Below are 21,320 nucleotides of genomic sequence, written 5' to 3'. Positions count from 1 at the left end.
AGATGTGCCCTTTAAGTGTTCATGATTAAATTTAAAGGCTTAAAGAAAGTGCCTCACTATCTATGTGTCAATACTTGAAATATAAGTTGTGAATTTAAATAAATGCATATGTAAGCTTTCCATATATAAATCTCTGCTTTTATGGGTGGATTGAGTCAATATTTTACATAAAAACTGAGGATTAGTTTACTTACCTTGTTGGAAAATCAAAATCAGAGGGTTGGAAAAATTCCAAAGATTACTTTTTCAAAACGATTTCTTTCAGACTGCTAAGTAACTTTTTACGATCGGTTGAAATTACACTTGCTACTCCACAAAAACAAGGGAAGGTGGGGGAGGGGAATCAGTGCAGTGTGGGTGGAGCCAAGCTTACGTAGCCACAACTACGTAAAAGTTGCCGAAACATTTTATGTATTTTTAAAAGTACTTGAAACCCATGCACATACAGTTTGTGTCATAAATTGTATTAAATGAAACTCGTTGGGTTTAAAATATATTTACTAAATATTAAGTAGGCTACATTACCTGGATGAACTTTGTTCAACCAATGAAGCTGCCGTGCACTTCCGGTTTTACTAGGCCAAAAAATCAAACAGCTAGCATGTTAGCTATAGATTTTTACAAAATCCTTTTTAAATGCATAATCAGAAGACATCAACACTGTCAATATAATTGTTCAGATCACGTCCGAAACCAAAGCACAGTTGAACAGTCATACAGCTTATACACATTACATATGTCCTCTATTGACAGGATTCAATTATTGGAGAGAGCTATATTGGTGAAAAAAATTACTGCTGATGTAAATACATTTATTAAAATGAGACATTTTGGTTTTTTCTAAAGCTTTATTGAAGTTCAAAACAAAGAAAGGTACATTGTACAACAGCTGAAAATCTGCAGAACTTAACTGACACAATGACATAAGAAATTTATAACAGCATGCTTTGTGGTTATGTCCAACGCAGGCCACAGTCAGTTGTAATCTGAAAGAAAATATCTCCTAAGGGACAGCGGCAAAACCTAGCACTACCGGGTGACTATTTTGGTTTGTTTTGGAGCTGTATGGGGGACTGGTGACGTCATCGGCCAAAATTATAACTTTTAATATCTCGACAACGAAAGCTGCACAAACAAAAATTTTAACGGCACAAACCTGCACTAACGGAGCACTGACCAATCAGACTATCTGCTGGATTTTATGACGTAGGTGGGGTGTCAGCTTCACGTAGGTGAAAGACCTACATCAGGAGCTCCTCCTGCTGACGTCACTCAGCTAATAATAATCAGTTTAGATTCAGATTCATTGTCACTGATTTCAGATTATCTACAATATAAACATGGAAATGAAACGTCATCACTTTGATTACAGTAGATTATATTAAAACCTCACAAAGTTGATCGGTATTTAAATTAAAGGTCAAAGACAGTAAACATGTTTGACCACTGGGGGGAGCTGTTGATTTATTTATATCTGTTTCTGCTTTTACAGTGTTAGAATAGACTAGATTAGACTAGATTAGATTAGATTAGATTAGATTAGATTAGATTAGATTAGATTAGATTACATTAGATTAGATTAGATTAGATTAGATTAGATTACATTAGATTAGATTAGATTAGATTAGATTAGAAGCTTTATTGCCCCTCAGGGGGTAAATCAGGTGAAGCAGCAATAACTGGACAAGGGAAACAAATTCCATTAAAAATATGTATAAAAGCAGAAAGAAAACTGACTATACAGTGAGGACAGAGTTACAGTCTAAGATTAAAATATTTTAGTTTCCAATATAAATATGATAATCATTGATTTTGATCCTGATCAGAAATCATCCTGCTTCAGTTTGAACAGCAGGAAACAATACATGATAACTTTATTCTTCTGTTCATGTGTTTATTGTACCATCGCAACATTCACCAGCATCTCCGTCTACCTGCATGTAGCTCCGCCCCCTCCTACAGGTGAGTGTCGGTTTCTGATGATGATCTGTAGTCGGATCAGACTAACACCTGGTTCTGTTCTGCAGGGAACCAAGACGGCAGCAGAAACACTGGATCCAGAAATCGACACGTTGGACTGATAGCTGCAGTTACTTTAGTCGTTGTTCTGATTATTGCTGCCTCGGTTCTGGTTCTGACCTGCAGGGAACCAAACAGCCGAGGAACCAAACAGCCGAGGAACCAAACAGCCGAGGAACCAAACAGCCGAGGAACCAAACAGCCGAGGAACCAAACAGCTGAGGAACCAAACACCTGGACTGGTTCCTGCTCTCTGTCTGGCTTTGGCTGATCCAATAATCTGAGCAGAGAAAGTTCTGACTCTCATTGAATCGTAGTGTTTCTGTTTTCCTTGGTTCCATCGGTTCTGCTCAGATCGACACCATGTTCTGTCAGAACCACCAGATGAACTGAAGCTCATTGTGTGGCTGCAGAACCGCAGCAGAACCAGGCAGTTTTCTCCTCCTGACGTCTCAGTGATCAGGAACTAAACGGGTCCAGAGGAGAACTGGGTCGGTCCGACTTCGTTTCCTCATCAGAACAAAGTGTTGAACGGAGACGAGGTTCTGTGAACAACGTTTTTTATGGACTGAGGAGCTTTAAATTTGGACTTTCTGAGTTTTTCTTGTTAATCTGTTAAAGATCCAGATTCACCTGTCAAAATGTAGAAGCTTTATTAGCAACATTAACATTAACGATCATCAGTGATGATCCGCTCCTCTCTTCGCTACAGCAATAATCAGAGGATCATGAAACATTTCTGGATGAATCTGGTCTGATATTGTCTTTATGACATATCCTCTGTCAGTTCAGAAACAGGTCAAAGCTCCAAACGTTGGCATCTAAAGATCATTTCAAATGCTTTTATTCCTTCTCATCTTAATAATCATAACAGCCTCTTTATGTACTTTATGATCTGAAGACTCTTTACTCCATCTGTCTGGACTCTGGTCACTGTTAAAAGAGCTTTATTTATTCTGCTTTATGTTTTATTTGTCATGTTTTATGGTTGTTTTCATCCTGTGAAATATGCTCAATAAATAGTTTCAACATTATGTCAGGTTCCAACTGAGAGATCAGAAAACACAGTGAGGCTGCAGACCAAACATTTCACTCTGCAGATGATATAAAACTGCATTAATATTTCACTGTATGTTATTTTAGAAAAGCTTTTCTCCTGTCTGGTTGTTTAATGTGAATAAATGTTGAATGTTTTCATGTTTCCATTAAAACTCCTAATATTCTCTGGATGCAGTCAGTGGATGATAATTGTTCTCACTTTATGATTTAACTGAATAAAACAAGAAATGATTTTAGCTGAAACTTTATCTGGAGATGTTTTAAATCTAACTCCTGTTTCAAAATAAGAGCATGCAGTTCAGCCTTGTTCCTCCCTAACATGATTTTATGAATTATTATATTTGATGTTGGTTGTGTTAGTGGCAGAGATCAGAATCATCATCATGTATAAACAGCAGGACATGCAGAACAAACAGCAAAGCTAAAGACACTAGCATAGCGCTAACTGTGTGCTATGCTAGCAGCAGCTTCCCATGACTAAAAAATGAATGGAGACGATTATCTTCATAGATCAGGAGAAGACACTGGGAATATGCTCAGAATATGTTTTATGAAAGTATTTTACTGACTTGCTCTTGTTCGGGTTTGTGACGCCGTTGACCTCCAGCGTCTGGTCATGTGACCTTTCACCCTGGATTTGTGAAACTTATGTTGCTCAGAGTAAACACAGTTTTGTTTTATTTTAATAACTAAACTAAACTTATCGTTCAACATCATCTGTTAGTTTGTCAGAAAGCAGAGGAACCTATTGATCTATTGATGACATCAAACTGATCACTAAGCGATGATTTTCTTGTAGTTGAACATTAATGCATGAACTCATCTCTAATCTGATGTTTGCTCACAATAAGACAAACATTGAAGACAGTTTTAAAAACTGTGCAAAGCTGACATGTTGGTGATCAGAGGAAACCTGGGAATCAGACAAGCTGCACTGATGACTGGATCTCTGCAGCGTTTAGATCCTCCGCTGGTCCAACACACCCGGATCCATCGGCCCAAATGAGCTCAGGCTGCAGCCAGCTTCTGCTCATCTTCACTTCCTGTAGTCATCTACAACCGGCTTACACTGGGAAGATCACTTTGTGATTTAGATGCTGTTCATATGGAGAATGTAGCCTAGCTTTACTTTTCTGTTATGGTTGGATGAATGAATTCATTTTCAGGCTCTTGGCTGATTCTGTCAGTAGGTTTGTTGTGTTTGGATCATTTTCTGGGTTTAAATGGAATCTGAGCCAAACCAGAGAATATGACATGATCATAATCATGAGCAGTCAGTTCAAACACGGCAGGGAACTGACTGCTAATGATGTCATCATTATTAAGTCATGATGACAACATTATGGCTTAATAAACTCATAGAATATGTCGCATCAGCACTAAAAGCTGAGCTGCAATGATCCACTTCCTTCCTCCTTTAACTTCTTACCTTAGAAATAAAGTTAACTTAAAATGAATCTGAACCTTGAAACAAACATGAGGCTGAAGGCTGGTGGTTGACTTTTAAACGTTTAGATTGAATTAATTTAATGAATTAAACGGCTGAGTTCAGATCAGTGAGTCCTGGGTGGGATCCTCCAGTAAAGCGTTTCTCCGTTTTCTGTTTTCTCTGTTTTCTCTGTTTTCTCTGGTTTCTCTGTTTTCTCGGTGGCTGCAGCTCGTCGTGTTCATGTGGTGAATCATTAATGAAGCCCAGACTTCTTCCATACAGAACTCAATAAAAATGGAGGAATGTCCAGGAACTCAGTGTTTCAGCATTTTTGCAGTTTTCTGAAAGTTTTCTGGTTTATTTAACAGTAAATAATACTTTTTGTCCTTTAAATGTAAGAAATAAATGGCAAAACAAATATCTCAACAGGCCTTTTCTTGAAAGCCAGACATCAGACGCCCTGAGATGGAAAACAAGCTGTGAGGTTTGATCTTTATCATGAATCCTGGTGAAGTCCTCCAAACTGAAACCAGTTCTATTTACTGGAAATCAGCAGAAACTGGATGTTAACCCTCAGTGGAAAATCCCCACGAGTCAGCTCTAGAAATATCTCTAGAGTTATCTCTAGATCTAGATCTAGAGATAACTCTAGAGTTAGATCTAGAGATAGATCTAGAGCTATATGAGTCGTCTGCATACTGAAAACAGCAGGCAGGTAAAGCGGGGCCTTCACTGCTGCTGCGGTTTGAGAACAGGAGCCTGAAGTCCCTCCAGATCCAGAGAAAACAGCTCGACCCATTTACTGTAACCCAGCAGGAGGTCGATGTTCAAACCTGAGCGGAAACCCCCAGTGACTCAGAGCCTTCAGTTCATAAAGAAAAGTTTATTTGATTTCTAAAACAGTTTCTGACAGAAAATAAAATAAAGCCTCTCAATATTACATCTCAATACAGAAATATAACATTTTACACTGAACATCACTTCTTCACTGAATTCATGACTCAACTCTGCCCCCTGCTGGCGGTGGATGGTACAGAATCCTCTGATTACTGACTGAACTGGTTCAGGTTGAAAAGCTCCCAGTTCACCTTCAGATAAATAATGCAGCAGATTTCTGACTTTATTATAGAATCTGTTTTTATGTTCCAGATTTATTCACTGGAGGAAAATAATCATATTGAAATAGATTTTACACAGATGTGTGGGATAAAGTTTCAGTTTTTAGATAAGTAACTGATAAATATTAAAACTCTGCCCCCTGGTGGAGGAAAGTGGAATCTGTCTCTGCTTTATGATATAAACATACAAATTATATGTCAGAAAACTAGTTTATAAAGTTCAGATTATATATTTATTATGTTTATTCTGCTTTAATAAACGTCCCACAGAAGATAATTTAGTTTATAAGAAGCTTAAAACAATAAAAACACCAAAATAAATCTGGAAATATTATTTCTGAAAAAGAAAAAACTTTTATTAAAAAAACAACATTTAAAAATACTGACAGGTTTTATGAAGCAATGCGATTTTTACATTAAAATATTGATAAAACTCTGAATAAATGTCACATTGTAAGAAACCAGATCATAAACCAACATGAAGACAGTCCAGTCCAGTTAGCTGGGAGACGGACCAGTTAAACCGGACCGGGTCCGGTGGACAGACCGGGTCCGGTGGACGGATGTCACTGGTGGATCAGGAGAGAAGAGTAGCTGATCTCTGGCTGCGGATCTGGAAACAGAAATCATCTCTGTATTAATAATGATGCTGATGTTTGATCTCTACTGGAAAACCTGCAGGAACTGAAGCTGCTGCAACTTTTAACATTCAAACTGGGAGATTTTAGGATTATTAATCTGAGAAATCTGACAGATTATCTGAGATTAGATTAGATTTTACTGAATGACTGAAATGAAAGTAGGCTGCACAGTGGAGCAGTGGGTAGCGCTGTTGCCTTGCAGCAAGAAGGTCCTGGTTCGATTCCCGGCCCGGGATCTTTCTGCACAGCATGCTGGGTTCTCTCCGGGTTCTCCGGGTTCCTCCCACAGTCCAAATACATGACTGTCAGGTTGATTGGCCTTCCCAGATTCTCCTTAGGTGTGTGTGTGTACATGGTTGTTTGTCCTGTTTGTCTCTCTGTGTTGCCCTGCGACAGACTGGCGACCCATCCAGGTGACCTGTCCAGGTGACCCCGCCTCTCGCCTGGAACGCAGCTGGAGAGGAACCAGCAACTCCCGACCCGTTAGGGAGAAGGATGACCGGATAATGGATGGATTGAAATGAAAGTTGTCAGATGATGTGTGCGTGTGTTTGTGTGTGTGTGTATCAGTGTGTGTGTGTGTATCAGTGTGTGTGTGTGTGTGTATGTGTGTGTATCAGTGTGTGTGTGTGTGTGTATCAGTGTGTGTGTGTTTCTACCTTCAGTCCTGTTGACTCTCTCTGCGTTTCCTTTTCTAACATATGAATAAACAGCAGACGATTCGTTCTCTGTAATGAGATTAACTCAGATTAGTGGTGCAGATTACAGAGGAACATCAGACAGTAAATCTGCTCAGTATCAGTGTTTATGCTGTTGTTTGCTGGAGTCAGGAAATGATCCATCTTCTGCTCCTTTATATTCAAATCCTCAGGATTGAATCAGCTGTTCTGGTAAACACCCCGTTGCCATGGTTACAGATCACAACAGTCAGAAAGTGAAGGAGAAAAAATGATGAAACAGCATCAGAACCAGAGAGGAAAACTGTTTAAACTTTAAAGATTCAACCTGAAGAATGTAAAGTCTATAAGGAGCCAGCAGAGCTGCTTCCTGTCTATTAATATTTATTATAAACATGATGAAGCTCCATGTTTGATCTGATCTTCACTCAGAGACAATTAAAGGTTTTAACAGGAAGTTTCTCTCTATTGTCGGCAGAAACCAGTAAAACTTTATCAGATGATTATGTGGAGCAGAAGAAAAAAACACAAAGATCAACTTCTGGTAAAGACAGAAACAGTGATGTCACTGTGACTCATCCAGGTCAAAGGTCAGAGGAATCCACAGCTCCAAGCTGCTGCTGTGCTTTATATGAGTTTAAACAGATTTAAAGCTGGAAGTCTGGATTAAAGTGAAGTTCAGATTGTGATGCAGGATGTGAACCTCTGAGCTCGTCTTCCTCCTCTCTGCTGCTCTGCTGTCCGTCTCGGTTCTCCATCCTCACTGCAGAGTAAACCGAAGCCCGGTCGCCGTCTGGTCAGTAAAACACACACATGATGTCACTGCAGCGGCTCCAGAAACACAAAGCAAGCAGCTCTGCCTGCTGCAGCCTCTGGCTCCTCTGGTTGATCTGAGGAGGCAGCAGGTTTCAGGCTGAGATGAAACCAGAGGAAACGAGAGCAGAGCTGCAGCAGCTGCTGCAGCCGCAGAGGAGCAGCAGCTGCTGCAGGCTGGCAGAGTTTCTGAAGATTAAACAGGAAACCAGAGGCCTCACACACACACACACACACACACACACACACACACACACACACACACACACACACACACACACACACACACACACACACACACACACACACACACACCGTCTCTAACTGAACCAAAATCATCATCAATAGTTTCCTCTGATCGTCCTCATTGATCAGTGATCAACATCATCATCAATAATTCATCACAGGATCAAACATTTCATTGATTTCTCCCTCTGTCTTCTTCACACTGTGGTGAAACTGTCACTACGTCAGTCTGGGTGTCAAAGCCACTCGTCTTCCTCCTGTTGAATGAATCAATACGACCAAAACATGACAGACGATTCCTGACTCAACATGAGGAGAAAATCATCTCAGCTCTGAGATTTAAATCACTTCAGCATAAAACATAAAGACAGAGAGAAAATCATAAAGACCTAAACCATGAGGAGGGAAAGATCTGACCTCTGACCTCTGACCTCCTCATGGGATCCAGTCCCATCTGTCTGAACCTAACAGATTAACCTCCTGGTGTTCACCATCATCTGGTGGAGTCCAACCAGAACCAGAACCTCTGACTGGTTCTGGAACCTCGTCAGCAGAACCTCTGGTCCATCATCGAGCCTGGATGCTCCTCCATGCTGCCGTTGGTGAACCAGGAAGTTCTCCTGCTGCCCGCTCACGACCCAGAGCTCAGGTTCTGCTGCTTCCACAGAGGACCGAGAAGACCCGGTACCATCCAGAACCCGGTACCATCCAGAACCCGGTACCATCCAGAACCCGGTACCATCCAGCACCCGGTACCATCCAGGACCCACTGAGGCCCAGCAGAACTCTGAGTCCGGTTCAGAGACATTAAACCGTTTCCAGAACATCAGATGAGAACCTCTGGTCCATCTTCAGAACCTCCAGGGTTCAGCATCGGTCTCCAGGTCCGACTGCAGAGGATCCGAACCCGGTCCATTCAGACTCCCGACCCGATCCAGAACCCAGTAAACCTTCCAGATGTGATTCTCCTGTACCAGCTGGTACCACCAGGAACCAGACTGTCTGAATGCAATGGATCCGGATCCATCAGAACTGAAGGGGACCAGAGGAATCATCTCTGACTGCAGAACCGACCCGGTTTGGATCGTCTGGACAGTGAGTTAGAACCATCAGAACCTTCTGACTCAACAGGAGAAACACCAACCCAAAACCCGCAGGGGGTCCAGTTGTTCTGCTCTGGACCGACACAGAGAGCTGATACCCCCAGGAGCCTGAAGTGGGTCGAGGGGAACCCGACCACACGCCTCAGAACCAAACCCTCCAGAACCTCCCAGTGAGGAGACATTTCCACACTAGAGGGTGGATCAGTAAGTTACACTGGTTCAGGGTTCTGGTCCACTGAGCGGTCCGGTCCGGTCCGGTCCGGTCAGGTCCGGTCCGGTCCGGTCCGGTCTGGTCCGGTCCGGTCCGGTCCGGTCCGGTCAGGTCCGGTCTGGTCCGGTCCAGTCAGGTCCGGTCCATATTTATGGTCAGGAGTATTCAGGACGGATTAAACCCAAACCATCCTGGTGCTGCACGGATACAACTGGATCATTTCTGTTTGTGGATCTGAATCTAAGCTGCAGCGTGACAGAATGTAGACTGGAAACACAACAAATACTGAAGCACAACGACCTGCAGACACCATGGCGTCATGATGACGTCATCACGGCGTCACTGTGACGTCATCACAGTGTCATCAGAGCTGGGTCCTGGTTGTTCTTGTGGAAAATCAGAAACTGAAACAAACATTTCTAAAAAAATGAAAATACAAACATCAAAACTTTCTAAGATTTTCATCTGATTGATAAAAATAAAACACTAATAACTGTAAGACTGAACCTTTGCTGCATCTGATTGGCTGCAGTCGTGTTTGTGACGCATCATCACTGTGGGACAGATCTTCATCTTCATCTTCATCAGCTGAAAACAACAAGAAACCTGAAATCACAATCTGACAACATCTGAAATAAAAACTCATCAAGAAAATCTCTGATGTTTACCTTCATGTTTCCTCTTGACAAAACATTTCAGCAGCAGAACCAGGAAGACGAAGACGAAGATGAAGACGAGACCGAGACAGAGAGGAAGAGGAGGAGGAAGACTGGGAGAGGAAGAATCCACCGGAGACTGGGAACTGGGAGGAAAGGTGGAGGAAGGAGGAGTGGAGGAGACTCTCCCTGAAATGAACCAGAGAATCATTTACTTCTTGTCTCCTGATGACGAGACAGAGAAGCTGCTGACCTCTGACCTTTGACAGAGACCCTGCTGGATGGAGACTCTCCAGAACCGCTGATGCTACATTTATAGAGGCCTTCATCAGAGCTGGAAACATGGAGGAGGGTCATGCTGCCTGCTGATCCATCACCAATGAAGGAGCCATCTTTATAGAAAGCAGCTGGGAGGTTGTGGGTTGGATTCCTTGCTCTGCAGCTCAGAGTGACGTCATCTCCCTCCATCACAGGGAGGACAGGACTCTGCAGGATCACTGATCCTTTCAACACAGAGAAAACTACAGCATTTCATCCATTTCCACACAGCAACACTAACTCCACAGTCTGATCTTACCAGAGACAGAGAGCTGGATGCTGCAGCTGCTGCTGCTGCTGCTGATGCTGCTGCTGCTGCAGCTGCTGCTGCTGCTGCTGCTGCTGCTGTTGGAGGATCCAGACTCACACCAGTACAGACCAGTATCTAATGGGAGGATGTAGGTCAGGTTGCAGGTAGAACCATCAGCTTCTCCCCATCCATCTTTACACTGAGTCATGTTTCTTGTGCTGGTGTTTCTCCTCACTGTCCATCCAGCTGATCTGTTTTCATCCTCACAGATCAGAGTCACTGATTCTCCTTCAATGAACTGGGATCTGCTGGGACTCACAGTCAGACGAACTGGGAGGACTGGAAAATAACATGATTATCTGTAAATACTCTGATATGCTTCATTAACAGCATCTTCTAATTACTTATAGATGTCAGAATAGAGTGTAAATATTGATTGGTCACATGATGATCAATCGATCCAAACTGATGGTCTCTGATAATCAGTTCCTGATGCTGCAGGAGGAAAAACTGACCTGAGTTTGTGGAGCAGCTCAGCAGGACAAAGAACTCTGAGGAGAAATGAATTCAGATGAACGAATCAGGACGTTTCTGATCCTCATCTCATGATCTGTGAAGGTCTGACACACATTTCCTGTTCCTGTCTAAAGTCCTGCTGCGTTTGGACTCAGTTTTAACCATCAGAACCATCAGAACCAGCAGAACCAAAGCAGAAGTGCAGACAGTTTCTCACCCAGCAGACGTCTAGCAGATGTTTCCTCCATGTCTCCTCAGAGCGTTGACCCGTTTGGGTCGGTGCTGGTGAGCCCGGCTCAGTCCGCCCTCTTCCTCTGAGCCTCCGGCTGCTGGCTGCTCACTTCCTGCTCTGCTGATGCTGAGCTGCTGCTTCAGCCTGAGACCTGCTGCAGCAGGTGAGGCAGCAGCACCTGCTGCAGAAACAGCTTCAGACAGAAAATCAGTTTATTTAGTGGAGATTGAACAAATAAAAACCTCCAGGATGATCATGAATGATGCATTAATATTAGTGAAGACAGAAACTGATGTAACTTAATCTGTACAGAACATCAGCGCCATCTAGTGTTGAATTAATTACTGCTTAACTACATTATGGTTGGAAATACTGAAGTAAATGATCTCAGATTGATCCTCCCTTGATCCTCCCTGCTGTGACCCAGAGACCCCCTGCTGTGACCAGGAGACCCCCTGCTGTGACCCAGAGACCCCCTGCTGTGACAGGAGACTCCCTGCTGTGACCCAGAGACTCCCTGCTGTGACAGGAGACTCCCTGCTGTGACCAGGAGACCCCCTGCTGTGACCCAGAGACCCCCTGCTGTGACCAGGAGACCCCCTGCTGTGACCAGGAGACCCCCTGCTGTGACCCAGAGACTCCCTGCTGTGACCCAGAGACCCCCTGCTGTGACAGGAGACCCCCTGCTGTGACCAGGAGACCCCCTGCTGTGACCCAGAGACCCCCTGCTGTGACCCAGAGACCCCCTGCTGTGACAGGAGACCCCCTGCTGTGACCAGGAGACCCCCTGCTGTGACCCAGAGACCCCCTGCTGTGACCCAGAGACTCCCTGCTGTGACCCAGACACCCCCTGCTGTGACCCAGAGACCCCCTGCTGTGACCAGGAGACCCCCTGCTGTGACCCAGAGACACCCTGCTGTGACCCAGAGACCCCCTGCTGTGACCCAGAGACCCCCTGCTGTGACCAGGAGACCCCCTGCTGTGACCCAGAGACTCCCTGCTGTGACCCAGAGACCCCCTGCTGTGACCCAGAGACCCCCTGCTGTGACAGGAGACTCCCTGCTGTGACCAGGAGACCCCCTGCTGTGACCCAGAGACCCCCTGCTGTGACCAGGAGACCCCCTGCTGTGACCCAGAGACTCCCTGCTGTGACCCAGAGACCCCCTGCTGTGACCCAGAGACCCCCTGCTGTGACCCAGAGACCCTGCTGTGACAGGAGACTCCCTGCTGTGACCCAGAGACTCCCTGCTGTGACCCAGAGACCCCCTGCTGTGACAGGAGACTCCCTGCTGTGACCAGGAGACCCCCTGCTGTGACCCAGAGACCCCCTGCTGTGACCAGGAGACCCCCTGCTGTGACCCAGAGACCCCTGCTGTGACCCAGAGACTCCCTGCTGTGACCCAGAGACCCCCTGCTGTGACCCAGAGACCCCTGCTGTGACCCAGAGACTCCCTGCTGTGACCCAGAGACTCCCTGCTGTGACCCAGAGACCCCCTGCTGTGACCCAGAGACTCCCTGCTGTGACCCAGAGACCCCCTGCTGTGACCCAGAGACCCCCTGCTGTGACAGGAGACTCCCTGCTGTGACCAGGAGACTCCCTGCTGTGACCCAGAGACCCCCTGCTGTGACCCAGAGACCCCCTGCTGTGACCCAGAGACCCCCTGCTGTGACCCAGAGACCCCCTGCTGTGACCCAGAGACCCCCTGCTGTGACCCAGAGACTCCCTGCTGTGACCCAGAGACCCCCTGCTGTGACCCAGAGACCCCCTGCTGTGACAGGAGACTCCCTGCTGTGACCAGCAGACTCCCTGCTGTGACCCAGAGACTCCCTGCTGTGACCCAGAGACCCCCTGCTGTGACCCAGAGACCCCCTGCTGTGACCCAGAGACCCCCTGCTGTGACCCAGAGACCCCCTGCTGTGACCAGGAGACCCCCTGCTGTGACCCAGAGACCCCTGCTGTGACCCAGAGACCCCCTGCTGTGACAGGAGACTCCCTGCTGTGACCAGGAGACTCCCTGCTGTGACCCAGAGACCCCCTGCTGTGACAGGAGACTCCCTGCTGTGACCAGGAGACCCCCTGCTGTGACAGGAGACTCCCTGCTGTGACCAGGAGACCCCCTGCTGTGACCCAGAGACTCCCTGCTGTGACCCAGAGACCCCCTGCTGTGACCCAGAGACCCCCTGCTGTGACCCAGAGACTCCCTGCTGTGACCCAGAGACTCCCTGCTGTGACCCAGAGACCCCCTGCTGTGACAGGAGACTCCCTGCTGTGACCAGGAGACCCCCTGCTGTGACCCAGAGACCCCCTGCTGTGACCCAGAGACCCCCTGCTGTGACCAGGAGACCCCCTGCTGTGACCCAGAGACCCCCTGCTGTGACCCAGAGACCCCCTGCTGTGACCCAGAGACTCCCTGCTGTGACCCAGAGACCCCCTGCTGTGACAGGAGACTCCCTGCTGTGACCAGGAGACCCCCTGCTGTGACCCAGAGACCCCCTGCTGTGACCCAGAGACCCCCTGCTGTGACCCAGAGACCCCCTGCTGTGACCCAGAGACCCCCTGCTGTGACCAGGAGACCCCCTGCTGTGACCCAGAGACCCCTGCTGTGACCCAGAGACCCCCTGCTGTGACAGGAGACTCCCTGCTGTGACCAGGAGACTCCCTGCTGTGACCCAGAGACCCCCTGCTGTGACAGGAGACTCCCTGCTGTGACCAGGAGACCCCCTGCTGTGACAGGAGACTCCCTGCTGTGACCAGGAGACCCCCTGCTGTGACCCAGAGACTCCCTGCTGTGACCCAGAGACCCCCTGCTGTGACCCAGAGACCCCTGCTGTGACCCAGAGACTCCCTGCTGTGACCCAGAGACTCCCTGCTGTGACCCAGAGACCCCCTGCTGTGACAGGAGACTCCCTGCTGTGACCAGGAGACCCCCTGCTGTGACCCAGAGACCCCCTGCTGTGACCCAGAGACCCCCTGCTGTGACCCAGAGACTCCCTGCTGTGACAGGAGACCCCCTGCTGTGACCAGGAGACCCCCTGCTGTGACCCAGAGACCCCCTGCTGTGACCCAGAGACCCCCTGCTGTGACCCAGAGACTCCCTGCTGTGACCCAGAGACCCCCTGCTGTGACCCAGAGACCCCCTGCTGTGACCCAGAGACCCCCTGCTGTGACCAGGAGACCCCCTGCTGTGACCAGGAGACTCCGTGCTGTGACAGGAGGGCGCAGTGGTTCAAGCTGCTGCAGCAATCTTCCTGCAGCAGCTGCAGCAGGAATGGACCTGTTGGAGGAGGGCGGATCCATTTATTTCGAAATGTTTGTTTCTGTTTATGATTTTCCACAAGAACAACCAGGACCAAACTCCAACACCTAAAATAGAGAACGGATCCTGTAGGAAGCTGTAATTGCTCTTAGTTCATGTATTTCATTTTGGATTTAATCATAAATTAAATACATAATAAAGTCATTTTTGATTTTGCCAATAACATAAAGAGGTTGTTAATTTTTCCGATAATTTGATCTCTTTTGCTGTGAATGAATAAAATAACTTCAGTAAATAATAAACCCTGTGCAGGTTGGACCAGTCTCTCTCTCTCTCTCTCTCTCTCTCTCTCTCTCTGTTATTCTGGTTTAATCTGATGTTTTAACCTCTGACCTTATGCATCACCTACAAAATACTCGAAAAAGATTCATGTAGAGAAATGAGCTTTTCAGGTTTTATTTTAGACTGAAATAATCCTGACATCTTGAAGCAGCAGTTTAATTTGAAATGAGGAAGAACAGGAATCTGAACCTGATCATGTCTGAACACGATCAGGTTCAGGGAACCGGATCTGCGTGTTCAGACATGATCCGGTTCCAACACACAGATCACATAAACGATGTTTTCTTCTCTCTTCGCTCCTCATGGCGTCTTTACCGCAGCTCCTGCTCTTGGTTCTGGTTTCATACGTTCGTTACTCGTTTTCTGGTAAGTTCCAACTAACCAGCTAAACCATGTTAGTAACTCACTAACCAGCTAAACCATGTTAGAAACTCACTAACCAGCTTAATGTTGATGTTTTGGTGTAAAGTTTCAGGATCCTCCAGTTTGTTCCTGCTGCTGTTTCTTTTCTTTTGTTGCTTGATTTTGTTCAACGCTGGAAAAACTGCTGATCATTTTTATTCACCAACTGGAGCAGAACAAACATGACAGATCAATAAGTTCATGATAAATAACTAGATAAAAGAAGAAATAACAGGAAAATCATTATTATTCACATGTTTTAGTTTAACTCTGAGTTTAATGCAGATGGATCCATCAGAACAAAGACAAGGCAGAACATTATCTGTAATTTTCCTTTAATGGTGGCAGTTTGGCCTAATCAAAGTATTTATTTCACACCCAACTGCACGCTCTTATTGTGAAGGGGAGAGGTGAGGCGACGCCAACGGTTTTATTTCATTCTGTTTTTGGTTTTGATTGGAAAACAGAGAGAATAAAACTAAAGTGATTATATTTCAGTAAAGAAACCAGAGACAGCAGAACTTCACTGAACCTGAAGACGATTTAAAGAATGAAACCAGAAATTCACTCAAAACTAAAAACTAGAATCACTGAAACGTTACTGATTGTGTTCCAGGAGGCCAGTGAACAAACTGAACTTTGACCCCGTCTGGATCAGGTTTCTCTGCTGCTGGAGATGAAAATCATTTTTGTTTATTAACTGGATTTATTACTTTCACATTTAACAGGCAACCAATGAGATCATCTGAACCTGAACTTTGAGTTAATTTGGTTTAATTTGTGTTGAATGAGTTTGATGCTCTCACTGCTTTCCAGTCCAGAACAGCTGAGCAGAACCAGACCATTAAAGGTTCTGTAACCAGATTATTGATCTGAGGTTCTGTTGGTGAATCCAGAGACCAGAATCTGATCTGTAGTTTCTTTTTCTCTCCTTCAGATCAGATCAGCATCAGAGCAAAACCTGGACAGAACGTCGTTCTCCCATGTCGGGCTGCAGACAGCAGACCAATCATAGTAGTGGACTGGACCCGGGACGGTCTGGGTTCCTATCGGGTTCTTCTGTTCAGAAGTTCCCAGTTTGTCACAGATCAACAGGATTCATCTTTTAAGGGCCGAGTGGATCTGCAGGACAGACGGATGCAGGGCGGAGACGTGTCTCTGGTTCTGAGGAACCCGACGGCTGCAGACAGAGGAACATATAAATGTCGAGTCGTTCATAGAGGAGCAGATATGAACTCAGAACCCGACTGCATCATCAACCTGGAGGTAGCTGGAGGTGAGTCAGTCAGTCTGTCTGTCTGTCAGTCTGTCTGTCTGTCTGTCTGTCTCTGCAGCTTCCTGCAGGAATCACAGTTTCTAAGATCTTCAGATAATCTTCATCCAAAACTGGAGATTAGATAATCTCTTAATCTGATGTTTAGTCTTTATTCTACTGAGAATAAGGAGTAAGAGAACCAGTCCGGGTTGCACTCCCAGGGTTAGATGTTGTCTAATGTCTCATGTCTCACTGTCTCATGTCTCATTTCTCACTGTCTCAATGTCTAATTTATCAAGTCTCACTGTCTTATGTCTCACTGCCTCATGTCTCATTGTCTCATGTCTCACTGCCTCATGTCTCATTGTCTCATGTCTCACTGCCTCATGTCTCATTGTCTCATGTCTCACTGCCTCATGTCTCACTGCCTCATGTCTCTGCTCTGTGTTGGTCATCAGCCTGAGGTCAGAGGTCACAGAGTTCACTCTGAGATGCAGTTCAGGTCATTTCTCCACATCATGAGCCAAAGAGGAAACACTAAATGGCTGCTGGTTCATCCAGGCAGATCCTTCTGGATCGGAACCAGCTGACCTCTGACCCCTTGGTCCGGTTCTGTTGCTCAGTGGAAACAGAGCAGGAAACTGGGAGCTCTGGGTTTCAGCCCAGTTTAACTCACAGATACAAACAGCATCACATCGTCTGGAACCAGGAGGGACATCAGACAGGAAGTGAGTCACGTTCAGGGTCAGAGGTCAGAGTTCACCAAGTCCTGATTGGTTTTCATGTTTCCAGTCCTCATCACCTCAATGAGAGACTGATTGTGGTCCATCAGATGAAGCATGAGGACAGAACCTGTCCACTGCTCCTGATGACCCGACCGGTCCAGACCAGTTAGTCGTGTTCAGCAGGTCCATTTCAGGTCTTGGTTAAAGATGGAGGACGGAGGTCAGGGAACCTGAGCAGCTCCAGAAACTTCTCAGCCTGATAGAAACAGAGTCAGAGATCATGTGGTTGAACAAGCAGGAACTGAGCTGAGTCAGCATTTAGTCAGCTGCTGCTGCTTCCTGTGTGTACCTGACAGAGGTCAGAGGTCAGAGGTCTCACTGCTGGTTCTCCTCCACAGAGTCCAGGATGATTACAGGCAGAGGAAGCAAAGCTGGACCTTCTGGACCTTCTGGACCTTCTGGACCGCTGATCGGACTCACCATTCTTCTTCTTCTCCTCTTTAGAGACTGATTTGGGTTCAGGTGGTTCTGAAATCATTTAGAGGAGGAAAAACATATCATCACTGAATTTCAATTATCAATTTTAAAAGCCCTTTGATTGGATTAGATTGCTTGGTCACTGGGTTCACGCCACACATGGATGTGTCAGAGGTCAGAGGTCACATTCCCACACTTCCTGCAGGAGGGACAAAGAGGAGCAGGTTTGAGTCAGCTGGATCACAGGGGTCAAACTCCAGTCCTCAAGGTCATGAGAGGTTGAGGCAGAAGCAGCAGATCCAGAGAATAAACGGAGATTTAAAGATGAAAATATGAATCCATAATCCAGGCAGATTAAACAGATTAAACACTGAGAGCAACTAATAAACATCCAGCAACAGGAAACAGAACGACAGAGACGACCAGAGACGACCAGAGACGACCAGGCCCTGACAGAGACACAGAGGGACACAGGGAAGCAGGTTACATTAAATACACAGGAAGTAATCAGGGAACGGGACACATCAGGGAACGAGACACATCAGGGAACAGTCGAGGGGAAGACAGGACAACATGGAGACTCAGAGACACAGAAACCTGAAATAAACCTGCAGAAAAAGTCAAATCCCTGCAGGTTTTAGATGAGCCACAGGTACAAGATGCTCCAGTGTGGATCGGATCTGCAGAACCTTGATGACCTCATTTTCTGTCCAGGTGATGCAGCAGAGGGGTAAAGGTCACAGGACACTGACCCTCCAGGACTGGACTTTGACCCAGTCAGTCCTTCAACAGGAAGTGGTTTTCTTCCTCAGATCACAGCTACTTAGTGTGCATTACCACCACCTAGTGGTGAGGAGTGTGAACTGCAGCTTTGTTAAAATGCTTAAGATGAAAATTAATTACTGACTTTTACATCCAAATTAATTTTAATTCATTTCTTCATATTGAGCACATAGAGCTACTGTTTATTTTCAGACATTTTAATGGGAATAAAGGAATTAAAGCTAATTCAGGCACTAAAATCATTATTTCTGCAGTCATGGGATCATCTGCTGGGATCTTGTTTGAGTTTTGTTATTTTTGACATTTTTGGTGTTATTAGTTGTTTCTATTTACCTCTATTTAGTTTCTTACTTTAAAATGTTTTGCATGTTTAGAGTAATGTAGCTTGCAAATCTTTTTTCATTAAATAAATGTCAATAAAATGCTTATGTAATGATGCTTTTCTGTAGTTTATTGTCCAGTTTTCAGGCCTGCTGATGTTTAATGGTGTCAAAGTTTTTATTTGTGATTCTCAAGTTAAAGAAATTAAATTTTTGTTCATTTCTGAATGAATTGTTTTGATAAAACGTTTGTCGAGTTTCTTTATGTTGTTTGTATCAAATCAAACCAAAGTTGATGCAGCAGGACAGACTGTGTTCAGACACTGGAGACACTGGGACACAGAGACACTGGGACACAGAGACACTGGAGACACAGAGACACTGGAGACACAGAGACACTGGGACACAGAGACACTGGAGACACAGAGACACTGGAGACACAGAGACACTGGGACACAGGGCACTGGGACACAGAGACACTGGAGACACAGAGACACTGGAGACACTGGGACACAGAGACACTGGGACACAGAGACACTGGGACACTGGGACACTGGGACACAGAGACACTGGGACACAGAGACACTGGGACACAGGGCACTGGGACACAGAGACACTGGAGACACTGGGACACTGGATACACTGGGACACAGAGACACTGGGACACAGAGACACTGGAGACACTGGGACACTGGAGACACTGGGACACAGGGACACTGGGACACAGGGACACTGGGACACAGGGACACTGGGACACAGAGACACTGGAGACACTGGGACACAGAGACACTGGGACACGAGACACTGGGACACAGGGACACTGGAACACAGAGACACTGGAGACACTGGGACACAGAGACACTGGGACACTGGGACACAGAGACATATTTATATTTAATGTTTCTGCTGTTTCCCTCTTTATTGTTTTCTGACATAAAACTCTTTGATCTGTTTGTTGCAGAAACATCTCAGTGCTTTTCTCTGCAGCAGGTTATTGATTTATTATCATGTTTTGCTCTGATATCAATTAAAATCTTAATATTAATTCAACCTGAAAGTATTTAGTTTCCATGACGACGTCCTGCTGTTTCTCCAGAAGGTCAGAGTTCACCGAACATGTTGAATCAGCTGGTTTCCCCTGAAGCTCCTCCTGCTGCTGCCTGCATGAATTCATGTGTTCATCAGTCATTCATCCACCTTTCCAGGGAATTTCCTGAACAAAAGCAACAATTTGGTGAATCAGCAAAAACACATTTTAGACCAGAGCAGCAGAAACTGCTGCTCCTCCAGTCATCTTCATCACCTCCTCATCTTCATCACCTCATCATCTTCATCACCTCCTCCTCTTCATCACCTCCTCCTCTTCATCACCCTCCTCTTCATCACCTCATCATCTTCATCACCTCCTCCTCTTCATCACCTCATCATCTTCATCACCTCCTCATCTTCATCACCTCCTCATCTTCATCACCTCATCATCTTCATCACCTCCTCCTCTTCATCACCTCATCCTCTTCATCACCTCATCATCTTCATCACCTCCTCATCTTCATCACCTCATCATCTTCATCACCTCATCATCTTCATCACCTCCTCCTCTTCATCACCTCATCCTCTTCATCACCTCATCATCTTCATCACCTCCTCATCTTCATCACCTCATCATCTTCATCACCTCATCATCTTCATCACCTCCTCATCTTCATCACCTCATCATCTTCATCACGTCCTCCTCTTCATCACCTCATCCTCTTCATCACCTCATCCTCTCATCACCTCCTCCTCTTCATCACCTCATCATCTTCATCACCTCCTCATCTTCATCACGTCCTCCTCTTCATCACCTCCTCATCTTCATCACGTCCTCCTCTTCATCACCTCATCATCTTCATCACCTCATCCTCTTCATCACCTCATCATCTTCATCACCTCATCCTCTTCATCACCTCCTCCTCTTCATCACCTCATCATCTTCATCACCTCCTCATCTTCATCACCTCATCATCTTCATCACGTCCTCCTCTTCATCACCTCATCCTCTTCATCACCTCATCCTCTTCATCACCTCTTGTGGTTTCTACTGCGTTCTGGTTCCGTTTGAAAAGTCTCAAGTCGTTTCTCATCAGTGATGTCTGGAGCAGTCGGACCTTCAGACGTCATTTACCCAAAACATCTGAACACTAAAACAAATCCATCCAGTTTTTACATTATTTAGATTTAATCATTTAATTGATAGCAGATTTATGTCAATTAAAATCTGCTGTTGAGTGAAACTCAGGCAGAAACAGAGAAACTGATGAAAGATGAAATATTTACATCATAACTAAAATTCTCAGGAAAATGTGTGAAAATCAAAGCATTTGATTTCCTGCTTGTTCTGGTTCTGGTCCGGTTCTGGAGCAATCAAGTTATATATCTAGAGTTATAGATCTAGAATCATCTTCAGTTCTTTCAGCTGGAAACTAGAGATC

The 21,320-nt window shown here is 45.6% G+C and overlaps 2 protein-coding genes across 2 annotated transcripts; one reads left to right on the top strand and one right to left on the bottom strand.

Moving 5' to 3' along the window:
* Positions 1 to 6,038: 6,038 nt before the first annotated feature.
* On the bottom strand, positions 6,039 to 10,748 carry LOC129376518 (uncharacterized). The gene is made up of 7 exons (XM_055056126.1): positions 10,550 to 10,748; positions 10,233 to 10,475; positions 9,985 to 10,161; positions 9,824 to 9,904; positions 7,647 to 7,736; positions 6,926 to 6,994; positions 6,039 to 6,238 (listed from the first exon to the last, which is right to left on the bottom strand). Exons 1-7 carry the CDS (start codon positions 10,746 to 10,748, stop codon positions 6,192 to 6,194), a joined length of 906 nt encoding a protein of 301 aa, XP_054912101.1. The 3' UTR covers positions 6,039 to 6,191.
* Positions 10,749 to 15,162: 4,414 nt separating this feature from the next.
* Positions 15,163 to 18,468, top strand: LOC129376701 (hepatitis A virus cellular receptor 2-like). Its single transcript, XM_055056293.1, has 3 exons — positions 15,163 to 15,253; positions 16,227 to 16,565; positions 17,668 to 18,468. The coding sequence occupies exons 1-3, from the start codon at positions 15,190 to 15,192 to the stop codon at positions 17,778 to 17,780; spliced, it is 516 nt and encodes a 171-aa protein (XP_054912268.1). The 5' UTR covers positions 15,163 to 15,189; the 3' UTR covers positions 17,781 to 18,468.
* Positions 18,469 to 21,320: the final 2,852 nt, after the last annotated feature.

The sequence above is a fragment of the Poeciliopsis prolifica genome, unplaced genomic scaffold (assembly GCF_027474105.1).
Source record: "Poeciliopsis prolifica strain line A6 unplaced genomic scaffold, Auburn_PproV2 SCAFFOLD044, whole genome shotgun sequence".
In the NCBI taxonomy this organism is placed as follows: Eukaryota; Metazoa; Chordata; class Actinopteri; order Cyprinodontiformes; family Poeciliidae; genus Poeciliopsis; species Poeciliopsis prolifica.
The sequence above is the reverse complement of the archived record's forward strand: the minus strand, read 5'-3'. Positions and strand labels throughout refer to the sequence as shown.

What these genes read in the sequence shown, in the direction of transcription:
- LOC129376701 (XM_055056293.1), top strand. Translation starts at nt 15,190, where the DNA reads ATGGCGTCTTTACCGCAGCTCCTGCTCTTGGTTCTGGTTTCATACGTT. An exon ending in CGTTCGTTACTCGTTTTCTG is followed by an intron (nt 15,254 to 16,226) that starts GTAAGTTCCAAC and finishes TCTCTCCTTCAG; the next exon opens with ATCAGATCAGCATCAGAGCA. An exon ending in CAACCTGGAGGTAGCTGGAG is followed by an intron (nt 16,566 to 17,667) that starts GTGAGTCAGTCA and finishes TCTCCTCCACAG; the next exon opens with AGTCCAGGATGATTACAGGC.
- LOC129376518 (XM_055056126.1), bottom strand. Translation starts at nt 10,748, where the DNA reads ATGACTCAGTGTAAAGATGGATGGGGAGAAGCTGATGGTTCTACCTGC. An exon ending in TGTCAAGAGGAAACATGAAG is followed by an intron (nt 9,905 to 9,984) that starts GTAAACATCAGA and finishes TGTTGTTTTCAG; the next exon opens with CTGATGAAGATGAAGATGAA. An exon ending in GCCAATCAGATGCAGCAAAG is followed by an intron (nt 7,737 to 9,823) that starts GTTCAGTCTTAC and finishes TTTACTGACCAG; the next exon opens with ACGGCGACCGGGCTTCGGTT.